Below are 12,408 nucleotides of genomic sequence, written 5' to 3'. Positions count from 1 at the left end.
TGAAACTCTGTCTCAAAAAAAAAAAAAAAAAAAAAAATCTTATAATGGATGGGAGACGTGCATTGTCGAAGTGCTTTAAATCAGGAGAGTGGTATGATCAGACTTACGTTTTGTGTTTTGGATAATTATTCTGCCAGCAAGGTTGAGAATAGATTAAGGAAAGCATGAAGGGTGGCCGAGAGACCATTCACGTCTTAGTGAAAGATCTAAGCCCATGTCACCTTCCCTTACCCTTCTCTACTTTAAATGTTTGATGTAGGATATCTTGGCACAAAGCCAGTGGGCAGATGAACAGGAATGATGAGAAACAGAATCAGAAGTGACACCCTTCAGGGTTAATTTTGATATGACAGCTACTGAAGCATAGCAGAGTCTGTAGGCCTTTGAAAATTACATGCATGCAGCCAGACGGGTGGATCACAAGGTCAGGAGATCGAGATGGTGAAACCCCGTCTCTACTAAAAATACAAAAATTAGCTGGTCTTGGTGGTGGGTGCCTGTAATACCAGCTACTCGGGAGGCTGAGGCAGGAGAATCACTTGAATCCGGGAGGTGAAGGTTGCAGTGTGCCAAGATTGCATCACTGGACTCTAGCCTGGACAACAGGGCAAGACTCCATCTCAGAAAAAAAGAAAGAAAGAAAGAAAGAAAGAAAAAAGAAAATTACATGCATGTTTTTCAGTAGTTTGGATGTGGCCTTTTGCAGAATTACATTGGAGAGAATGAACAAAGAATTACAGGTGACATTTACCTGTGGTCCTCCAGGGCTTCGAGACCTGTCCCAGCAGGCCACTGTTTTTCCAGTTTCCTGCTTCCTGGTAAACATCCTCCTGAGATTTCACTAACGAAACAGGGAGGAAGGGAAGCAATGAGCTGTGATGGCTTGGTGGGCATCTGACTTGTTGCTCAGGGATCTGGGGAAACAGGGAGCTAAAAAAATTTGCCAAGTCAAGTGCTGTTTTATGTAGAAATGGTAAAACAGTATAGCTTTAAGCCCTGAGACACTAAGGAGACTCCCTGTATAGTAAAAATACTCGTGTTTTGTTGTTGTTGTTGTTGTTGTTGTTGCTTATTTCCCCAATTCTTTGAAGAAAAATTTCCTGCATACCATTCCAAGTAAGTGACTTAGCCAAGAACCCAAAGGTAGTAATTTCTTAAGCATAAGTATAGTCTGTTTTTGCTTTGTTGTGTTTGTTTTTGTTTTGTTTTTGAGACGGAGTTTCGCTGGAGTACAATGGTGCAATCTTGGCTCACACTGCAACCTCCGCCTCCCAAGTTTAAAGGATTCTCCTGCTTCAGCCTCCCAAGTACCTGGGATTACAGGCGCCCGCCACCACACCAAGCTAATGTTTGTATTTTTAGTAGAGATGGAGTTTCAACATGTTAGCCAGGCTGGTCTCAAACTTCCAACCTTAGGTGATCCACTGTGTGCACAACCCCTACCATTTATAAAGATACAAAGAGTTGGAAGAGATGTAATCATTTTCCTAGTCCCTCTAATAAAAGAAGTAGGTGCCGGGCACGGTGGCTCACGCCTGTAATCCCAGCACTTTGGGAGGCCGAGGCAGGCAGATCACAAGGTCAAGAGATTGAGACCATCCTGGCCAACATGGTGAAATCCCGTCTCTACTAAAAATACAAAAAATTAGCTGGGCATGGTGGCACACACCTGTAGTCCCAGCTACCCAGGAGGCTGAGGTGGGAGAATCACTTGAACCCCAGAGGCAGAGGTTGCAGGGAGCCGAGAGTGTGATTCCATCTCAAAAAAATAAAAGAGAACTGCTGAAATGGGCAACGCATGGGAAGTGCCAAAAGCAAGAGGTTCAATATATAGGAATAATATGAACTCATGGGTAAGCTGTTTGTTTATCTATTGTTGCATAACAAACTGCGCCAAAACTCCGTGGCCTGAATACAGAAACTTGTTATTATCTCTCACAGTTCTGAGGGTTGTCTGGGCTCTGCTGGGTGGTTTTTCTGTTTCACATGATGTTGGCTGGGACTACAGTCATTTGGAGGTTTGACTGAACTGGTATGTCCAAAATAACTCACTCACATAGCAGTAGTTGCTGCTGCCTGTTGGCTTGGAGTTCAGCTGAAGCTGTTTTTTGGAGTCGAGTTCAAGTCTCACTCTGTTTCCCAGGCTAGAGTACAGGGGTGCAATCTTGACTCACTGAAGTCTCTCCCTCCCAGGTTCAAGCAATTCTCCTGCCTCAGCCTCCCAAATAGCTGGAATTACAGGCATGTGCCATCACACCTGGCTAATTTTTATATTTTTAGTAGAGATGGGGTTTTGCCATGTTGGCCAGGCTGGTCTTGAACTCCTAACCTGAAGTGATCCATTGGCCTCGGTGTCCCAAAGTCCTAGGATTCCAGGCATGAGCCACTGCACCTGTCCCGAAGCTGTTAATTGGAATACCTTGTCTTCTCCATGTCCTCTCTCATAGCATGACAGCAGAGCTCTGAGGTGGAACTTTCCAAGCATATTTTTTTAAAAGTAGAATCTGCAGATCTCTTTAAGCCCTAGCTTTGAAAGTTGCAACATTGTCACCTCTGCTGCATTCTGTGGTCAAAGCAAGTCAAAAGACAAGTGCAATTTAAGAGGAGGGAAAGGGACTACCTGTGAATGGGAGGCAGAGCAAGTAATTTGCAGCTGTCTTTAATCCATCACAGCTGTTGGAGGCAGGCATGAAAGGATGAAGAGAGTTTTGACAGGCATAACTTTCTAAAGGAAGGATATTCTAGAGAAAGAAATAGGAAATCTTCCATTTGATTAGTGGGAAGAGTACCTAAAGTGGGCCTGGGAAGATGGAATGGGACCATGTGACAGGGCTTTGAACAGCAATTAGAAAAGCTTAGATCTACACTAACAGGCTTTTAAAAAACAGTGTAGAAGACCTCTCAGTGATTTTATTATACCTTTCCCTATAAACCCAGTGTTAATAGCTCTGGATTTGGCTTTTCCCTCTAAGTTGTGAGAAGGGATGCTCACTCCTTACATTATTATGAGTGAATCTAAGCATTTTGAAGGACAGAACCCTAGCAGTGCTGCAGGACTGGCCACAATAGGAGTTTAGGAACATGCAGACCTAGCTAGGCTGCTTCTTCTGCCTCAAAGGGCTAGTTACTTAGTCTTGCCCTTGTCTGTTCCCCACAGTAACCCTCCACTGAGTGAAGAGATGTTGCCTCCTGGAGAGTGGATGTGTCACCGGTGCACTGTTCGCCGAAAGGTAATCATGCTGCTTTCTGAAGACTCTGTCCAGAAAGCCTGATCCAGAGCACTGATATGCTAGAGCTAAGACGGCCTGGCCCTGAAGGCATTCTTGTCCCTTCTTCTTGTCTCTTCCAGCCCTGGAATCACCCTACTCTTCCATGGTGACTGTTTGGAATCCAGTAGGGCCTAAAAATCCAAACATGGGCTGCTGAAGTGGGCAGAAGAGGTGTGTTAATTTACTGAGCCATGTTTAGTCACTAGTGACAGGAGTAGTCTTAACTTCTTCTTGACCTCCTAATAAGTTGCCTGAATGTGGCAGCCTTATCCATGGCTAAAGAAAATGAAGGCTGCTTCTCCAGCTTGATGGGAAAAGGAGTTTTCTCTCACCCCAAGGCAAATAAGTCACTGGTATCCAGAGAGACTTGGCATACTGATAGAGAGGATTTTTAACCCATTTGTACCCCAAGTTCCTGATCTCTCTTTAGCTTCCCTTCCTTCAGCTTTGATAATTCAGTACTGGCTTCAAGAACATAGTTTATTATTTTCTGCTTTCAGAATTCTTGTGGGTAACAAGAGCCTAAATTCTCCCTTATTAAAAAGGGAAGTAGGTGTGCTGGCACTCAGATTATGATTGACCCAACCCTCAAATTGTAGGCTATGGATTAGAATTTGTCTGTGCATTGTAACCCACCTCCCTGTGCTCCCCCCACACTAATTACACAACAAGCAACTTTCCTACGTTGTTACCTCACCTCTATTTGCCTGGTCCCCAAATATGATGTCATAATGAATGACTTCCTTGGTTGCAGAAACAGGATGAGATGATTCAGATTGTGGTTTGTGTGTAACAGTTTCAGCCTTTAAGAAAGAAGGTAAACAAGCAGACATTATTTTTCAAATACATGCATAGTGTTCATATTAAAAAGCGAGCTAAAGCCAAAGCAACCACCTAACCACAGCTATAGTTAAATGTCTCCATAAACCAGGCTATCTTCCAGCCTCTCCACCTTCCAAGATCCTTTCCTGTGTGTCCCTAATTAGGTCAGAGCAGGGCCGGTTAGAGGCACCTGCCAGCTAAAAGCCCTCTCAGAAACTTGCCATTCAAAAAAGCTGGACCTGAGAAGGTTGCGGGAGCTGAAGGAAAAGAGGTAAAGAGGGTGGAAAAAAGAAAATAACATGATGTTAGTTCCCGTTATGTGCCAGGTGTTTGAATTATGTTATCCCATTACCTATCCATACAGCCATAGATGGATACCGAATCCTGGCAGTAGAGTTCCATTTTAGAAAGGAAGAAGTAGAGGCTCGAATATATAGATTAACTTTCCTAAAAACTCAAGGAATTGACACACCCAATATTTGAAACAAAATTTCTCATTCCAAACCTCTATTACCTCTTCATCAGTTTTCTAGAAGCAGAGCTATTTGTTGGGGATTATAGTATGCCCTTTTCTAACACAGGGCACTTCTGCTGAGATGCCTTTCTGTCCTTTCACACGGACCTCTTTGCCTACCAGTGCCAAATCTGCCTTTCCACCATCATCAGCACTGCTTCCCTTTGGCCTCCTGTATTTACACTGAAGTGAATTGCAATCATACATCCTCTGGGCTTCATCAGCCCCTGACATTCAGGTCCTATCATGATTCGTAGTGGAAGCGCTAGGTCCTACTCCAACTCCAAATTATCCCTTTCATATATACGACCCTTTTTATCTCCCTCCACCATATCCCTGAGAGGAAGAGAAGAAAGATTTTTCTCTCATTTTTACAGATGAAGAAATTCCTGCCCACCGGCCTGAGTCACCACAAGGTCAGAGGGGATCAGTGGCAGAAGTAGGACAAGATCACAGATCCTCCTATCTTAGATCAATATTAAACTTATATTTGACTACTCTTATTTGGAGTCCTGGAGGAAAATGTACTATCAGACATCCAGTCCCACTGAGTACACTTAATCTTTTTCTATTTCCCAACCTTCTAAGAAGTGTCATTTATTTTGAGCAAAGTTTTTAAAACCATTCAGATCAGGAGGCTCTAAGGCAAACTATAATGATCTCATTGATTTTCACCATTAGTCTCACCAAATTTATTCTCACTATGTTTCCTTTTTAGCCCTTTACCCTGTACTTTATAGATGTTGTATGTCATATGATAATTATTCCTAACTTTCCACACTTTTTGGTGATTCTCTGATGCAATAGTTTTGTCAGCTCCAGTTCAGTTATAGTTGTGTCAACTTTAACAGACAGCGTTCCAAGTCACCAGATAGATGAGTGTGATATGCGAAGGACTTTTACAATTTTGGTTAGTGATCTACCAGGACTTTGTAGCACCCATCTCTTTGTTTCATGGTATTTTTCATGATGGGCCCACCTGTTCATTTGCACAGAAACGAGAGCAGAAAAAGGAGCTGGGTCATGTCAATGGACTGGTGGACAAATCTGGCAAACGGACTACATCCCCCATCAGTGACAATGACTTGTTGGACAGATCGGCCAGCAAAACTGAACTAAAGGCCATTGCCCATGCCCGGATCCTGGAAAGGAGAGCCAGCAGGCCTGGCACGCCCACATCCAACGCCAGCACAGAGACCCCCACCTCTGAGCAGAATGATGTCGACGAAGACATCATTGACGTGGATGAGGAACCAGTAGCAGCGGAGCCAGACTATGTGCAGCCCCAGCTGAGGCGGCCCTTTGAGCTGCTGATTGCTGCCGCCATGGAGCGGAACCCCACCCAATTTCAGTTGCCCAATGAACTGACTTGTACCACTGCACTACCAGGTCAGCCAAACCATCATCATATCCCTCCCCCACCCCAGCTTCCCCAAAGGACCAGCACAAGAGCAGTGCTGCCTGTGGAGTCACTGTTCATGTAGCTACTATCTCGGTTCTTGTTCCTGGATCTGCTTGAGATCTTTGAAGGTCTTAGCCATTACAGAGCTTACTTGGTTTTTTTTTTTTTTTTTCGAGATGGAGTCTCGCTCTATCACCCAGGCTGGAGTACAATGGCATAATCTTGGCTCACTGCAACCTCCACCTCCCATGTTCAAGAGATTCTCCTGCCTGAGCCTCCCAAGTAGCTGGGACTACAGGCAGGAGCCACTGCACCCGGCTAATTTTTGTATTTTTTTTAGTAGAGATGGGGTTTCACCATGTTTGGCCAGGCTGGTCTCAAACTCCTGACCTTGTGATCCACCTGCCTCAGCCTTCCAAATAGCTGGGACTACAGGCGCACACCACCACACCCGGCTAATTTTTGTATTTTAGTAGAGACGGGATTTCACCATGTTGGCCAAGCTGGTCTTAAACTCCTGACCTCAGGTGATCCGCCCACCTCAGCCTCCCAAAGTGCTGGGATTACAGGCATGAGCCACCAGTACCCAGCCCCAGAATTATCTGTTAAAAAAAAAAAAAGTATAATACATTCACATGGTTCAAAAATCAAAAAATATTAAGGGCTACAATGAAAATTTCCCTCCCATCCCTGTCTGCCATTGCCTACTTTCCACATTCCTGCCCTTCACAGATAACCACTGGTTGATTCTTGTTTATTCTTCTCAAATTTCTTTGTGCATATAAAAGCAAATACAAATATATGCTGATTAGTTTCCCCTTAAATAACATACTAGATAAACCATTCTACACCTTGCTTTTTTTTTTTTTAACTTTAAAATATGTTCTAGAAGTCTTTTCATATTAATATAGATTTTTTTTTTTTTCTGAGACACAGCCTTGCTCTGTCACCTAGGCTGGAATGCAGTTGCACGATCTCGGCTCATTGCAACCTTCACCTCTGGGGTTCAAGCAATTCTCCTGCCTCAGCCTCCCAAGTAGCTGGAATTATAGGCACCCGCCACCACACCTGGCTAATTTCTGTATTTTAAGTAAAAACAGAGTTTCACCGTGTTGGCCAGGCTGGTCTCAAACTCCTGCCCTCATGATCCACCCACCTCGGCTTCCCAAGTACTGGGATTACAAGCGTGAACCACCGCACCCACCCAGCTGCCTCCTCACTCTTTTTAATGGTTGCATAGTAGTTATTAATGGACATTTAGGTTCCAAATCTTTTGTTACTACTGGTAGTGCTTCAGTGAATAACTGTGTAAATACATCATTGTACACATGTATAGATGTGTGACTGTATCTGTAGAACAATAGCTGGGTCAAAACTATGCATTTATAGTTTTGATAAATATTGCCAAATTGCCCTCCATTCTTTTTTCCTTTTTTTAAGTCCTGGCTTCTTGATATCGTAAAGCTTCTAGGTCTTACTTTTTCTTCTCTGAGAAAGTGAAATTGGTAGGCTTAAAAAGGATGCATACAGAATCAAAGCTACACTGATTTTTTTTTTTTTTTTTTTTTTTTTTTTTTTAGATGGATTCTTGCTCTGTCACCAGGCTGGAGTGCGATGGCGCAGTCTCGGCCCACTGCAACCTCCACCTCCTGGGTTCAAGCAATTCTTCCGCTTCAGCTTCCTGAGTAGCTGGGACCACAGGCTCGTGCCACCACACCCAGCTAATTTTTTTGTATTTTTAGTAGAGACAGGGTTTCACCATGTTGGCCAGGATGGTCTCGATCTCTTGACCTCGTGATCCACCTGCCTTGGCCTCCCAAAGTGCAGGGATTACAGGCATGAGCCACCGCACCTGGCCAGCTTCTCTGTTCTTTATAAAAATGTGGGCCAGGTATGATAGCTCACACCTATAATTCTAGCTCTTTGAGAGATTAAGACAAGAGGATCACTTGAGGCCAGGAACTGGAGACCAGTCTGGGTAACATAATGAGACCCCATCTCTCAAAAAAATAAAAAAAGTTAGCCGAGTTTGGTGCCACACATCTGTAGTCCTGGCTAATCTGGAGGCTGAGGCTGGAAGGTTGCTTGAGCCCAGTGGTTGAAGGCTGCAGGCCAACTCCACAGAATAGTCCTTGTTGACTATGTGACTTGGACATTTATATTGCTTAGGTTGCCAGTATCTAACCTAGCGTTTCTGACCATCTTATGTTTGCAAAACAGTTAGATGTGTTTCTGCCATAGAGCAGGTGACTTCTGGTTCTGACTTACGTATCAGTCTCTTTTTTTTTTTCTCCGTTCTCATTCCTTTTTCCTTAAAATCAACCCCAGGGGCCTCAGAGAGCAATCCATGTCTAGGTCATGGCACATGCATAAGATCTGTTTCTATCACTTAATGTTGTTTCCATATTGCAGGCTAGGAACTCTGAAGCGAGGGATAGTTCAGCATCATCACTTTCTTTTCTAGGTTCTAGCAAGAGGAGAAGAAAGGAGGAAACCACAGGGAAAAATGTTAAGAAGACACAGCATGAATTAGATCACAATGGTCTTGTTCCCTTACCGGTCAAAGTCTGCTTCACGTGTAACAGGTATTTTCTTTCATACTAAGGGGCTCTGTCTCATATTTAGCAAATGATACTTTTTCTCTCATCACCTCTTCCAGACCATATATGTTAAATGTGAACAACCCATATTCTGATAGTATGAGTACACGGAGACTCCCTGAATAATGGACTGATGAGAGTCTTGAATGAGTATGTGCTAACAACACTTTCTGAAGAATCACAGTACAGGAGTACTAGGTTTAAGCTGAGCACAATGGCTCATACCTGGAATCCCAGCACTTTGGGAAGCCAAGGCAGGCAGATTGCTTGAACCTGGGAGTTTGAGACCAGCCTGGGCAACACAGTAAATCTGTGTATCTATTTAAGAAAAAAAAAAATTTATATTAAAGGAGAAGAAATAAAAAAATTTTTTTTAATGATCCAGGTGTGGTGATATGCACCTGTAGTCCCAGCTACTCAGGAAGTTTAAGCAGATTAGCCCTGGATGCTAGACCATGATCACACCACTGCACTCCAGCCTGGTCAACAGAGCGAGACCATGTATTTTAAATAAATAAATAAATAAAAACTGTGTTTATAGACATTAGAATGAGAAGAGTTGGACTTAAACTAAACATTAACTTGAATCACTAAAGATAAGTTTAAAAGTAGTATAAGTATTCATGATAGTGTATGTTGGACTGGATAACTTCCAAAAGCCCCTAGGCTGCCCCAGTTGTAATCTCTGAGACACAGGTTTCCTTCAAATAGGATCTCTTTAACAGAAACCAGCTGCTGCAGTTACTGAAGGTGGACTTGTTGGCTTGGGTGTGTTAGAGGACTGTATTATGGTCAGAGCAGGGTAGGAAGAGAAAATAACTATCAAAAAGAAATGTTCCACAGCAAAAGCTATGGGGAAAGGGAACTAGATAGTAGAATGGCAGAACTCTGAGCCAGGACAAACTGTGGCTTCAGTACATCTCAGGGACCACAGGAGTATTGTAGTTACAAATCGTACTTGTCATTTCCTTAGTCCCCCTCCCTTGAACCCTGCTTACATGAATACATTACAAGATCATTTTTCCAGCACACCTCTAATTGTCAGTTCTGCTGAGGGCTTCATGCAGAAGAGAAATATTTTCTTGCTACAGTTAAGACTCCAGAAAGGTTGCTAGTGATTTTTTTTTTAATGAGGTAGTCTCTCTCTCTTTTAAGAAGTAGGAAGATCAGAGCAGAGTTCACTGTTTTCCCCCAGTGAATACTGAGCGTTGATCATCCCTGCTCTGACAGCCACTTTAGCTGTACTCCAAATAAACATTCACTTTCCCATAAGACACATTCTTCTTACAAGAGAGAATAATTGAGAGCCCTCAAACCTGTCCATTGTTCTAATCATAAATGTAACGAATCACTGGAGGAAGATGTGGGAGACTGTTGTTAGGATTAAGGAGGGGAGGCTGTTCCACAGGTCCGTGTTAGTTTGAATTTTCCTGTCTTGCCACAGAAATGCCCTACATCTCTTTTTTGCAGGAGTTGCCGTGTGGCTCCTCTCATCCAGTGTGACTATTGCCCCCTCCTGTTTCACATGGACTGCCTCGAGCCGCCGCTCACTGCCATGCCCCTGGGCAGATGGATGTGTCCGAATCACATCGAACATGTGGTGGTAAGCACAGCAGTGTCCATTCAGTCCTCAGTAGGCATAGCTGGAGCGTGGACTGATGCAGTAGAAATCATATTAAAGTCAGCTTGGTGGTACAGTTCACCACACTGCCACAGGTACTGGTTTCTGCAGGCCACCCTACTCAATTCTGATCATTTTGACATATTTCAGCTGTGCTTTTTCTCACACAGTTTTGTTTTGGCTACCCACACAGACTTAATTCACTAGTGCTTCGCTGTTTGTGATTTCTCCTGTAGTGAATTAAGCAGTTGAGGTTACAGCCCTAAAAGGGGAGTATATTAGATCCAACCTGAAGGAAATAAATCATTGGCTGTCTGGAGTACATGTGTCCCAGGCACCAAATGAGGTTCAGTAAATAAACTGTTGAATGAATGATGGGGTGAAGGTCCTATTGCTTTATCTTCCAAGAGTCTTGGGTGTATTTTCCAGACTGAGGCTAGAACAGAGCCGTCACTTGCTATCTCCAAAAGAAGTCTAGGACATCTCTTTATAGGCAGCTAGAACAGTCACTCACAAGAGTGAATGGGAGCGGATTTGAGGAAAAGGAGCTCCCTCATAAGAGCAGCCTTCCAAATTAAAAAGGCTACTGCTAAAGACATTGTCTGTCAAATGATGATAACCATGGAATGACCCGTTGGCCTCATGGCAGTGTGTTGCTGACCCTGCACTGAGAGGAATCTCTGTTGAAGACTTGTACACATGGAAGAGAAGAGTTACTTTGTGTTCTTTTGACTCCTGCCACTCAAAGATTTTTCTAGGAGGAAAATCTAGTCTTGTTTTGCTTCCTTGTTTCTCTCCTAGTCTTGCTTCCTGATGAACCAGAAAAAAAATGACCATAAGCAGTTTACCCAAATATGGATCTTAAAGAGCAGCTTTCTAGCAGTTGAGAAAATCTTAATTGGTTAAATTTTTCTTAGCCACTTAAAGATTTTCCCTAATTTATTAATTGGGAAGCTGCCACAACAGGTCCTTTCTTTTGAATTAAAATGTAGGGACCCAGATGTAGGATAGGAAAAGTGGTGTAATTTCTGTACACTTTCTGTATATTATTGCAGAAACTCTTCTTTCTTTTCTCCCTTTGGCCTGTAAGAGCAATCCAGTTTTCCCTTCCAGTAGAGGAAGACTGATACAAGATGGGTTAACTTCTGCTCCTTGGTACCATGGAGTAGGAATAGAGCAGAGCACACAGAGTTCTGGTTCTGACCCAGTTGTCAGTCAAGCTCCTATGTAGGACACAGTCCTGCTTTTCCTGTGAGAGAGAGACCCTTGCTGGGAAGGGAATCTGGGTCCCTTAAGGGCCAAAGCATATGTCTCCTCTGAAACCTGTGCTGCTATTAGAGGATTCTGAAAAAGGCTTGTCTGAGCTGGAACAGAAGACTGTCAGAGGCTGAATTTGGAAAGGCCTGTATTGGCTAATCTCTCCTGCCTTCCTTTAGGCTCTCTAGAGAGTAGGAACATACTGGCTGTCTTCTACTGGACTGGACAGGGCTGAGTAGGAAGTCTCATCCATGTTCTCTTACTCTCTGACAGGAGCGCCAACATCCTGGTCCCTAATTGACAGAACCCATGTGCCCACGGGCTTCTAGTTTTTAAACACAGGGAATGGGGTTAACTGGGACAGGGAGTGCCTTTTGAGGCTCACCACAGAGTTGTGTCTGCTTTGTCCCTAGCTGAACCAGAAGAATATGACGCTGAGCAATCGGTGCCAGGTGTTTGATCGTTTCCAGGACACCATTTCGCAGCATGTCGTCAAAGTGGACTTCCTGAACCGAATCCACAAGAAGCACCCTCCTAACCGTCGTGTGCTCCAGTCGGTCAAAAGAAGAAGCTTGAAGGTGAGTCACAATTAGGTGTAGGCAAGATGGTGATCTGACTCCCATCATGGGGTAGACAGGGAATCACTGTCCTAATTTTACAGGTGGGGAAACTGAAGCCCCAGAGTTATGTTTGTGGCGTCTAATAAGTAATGAGTGTGACCTTCATTTTAATACTTGGGGATGATAGTCAGGATTATGAGGGCTAGACCTCAAATTAGCCTTTGAAGTCTACCAGTCTCCAGTTTTCTAAAGGATAAGCACTCTTCAGCCCATCCCACCAAACCCAAATGTGCTCTGTTGTTACTGCTGCCCTCGCCTAACACTCATTCTGTCTGTTCCTGTTAGATGGCCTCTGTCCAAGAG

At 43.7% G+C, this 12,408-nt stretch overlaps 1 protein-coding gene across 2 annotated transcripts in view; it reads left to right on the top strand.

Annotated features, from left to right (window-relative positions):
• PHF12 (PHD finger protein 12) overlaps positions 1–12,408 on the top strand; it is a 62,202-nt gene that overhangs the window by 37,462 nt on the left and 12,332 nt on the right. For both annotated transcript variants that reach the window (XM_017542128.2, XM_017542127.2), the window contains 5 exons: positions 3,158–3,230; positions 5,601–5,994; positions 8,472–8,592; positions 10,078–10,210; positions 11,899–12,063. In XM_017542128.2, the coding sequence (XP_017397617.1) occupies positions 3,158–3,230; positions 5,601–5,994; positions 8,472–8,592; positions 10,078–10,210; positions 11,899–12,063 (886 nt within the window). The remainder of the gene's footprint in view (positions 1–3,157; positions 3,231–5,600; positions 5,995–8,471; positions 8,593–10,077; positions 10,211–11,898; positions 12,064–12,408) is intronic.

Source organism: Cebus imitator, unplaced genomic scaffold (assembly GCF_001604975.1).
Source record: "Cebus imitator isolate Cc_AM_T3 unplaced genomic scaffold, Cebus_imitator-1.0 Scaffold140, whole genome shotgun sequence".
NCBI classification, from domain to species: Eukaryota; Metazoa; Chordata; class Mammalia; order Primates; family Cebidae; genus Cebus; species Cebus imitator.
Note: the sequence above shows the minus strand (reverse complement) of the source record. Positions and strands in the feature narration are given on the sequence as shown.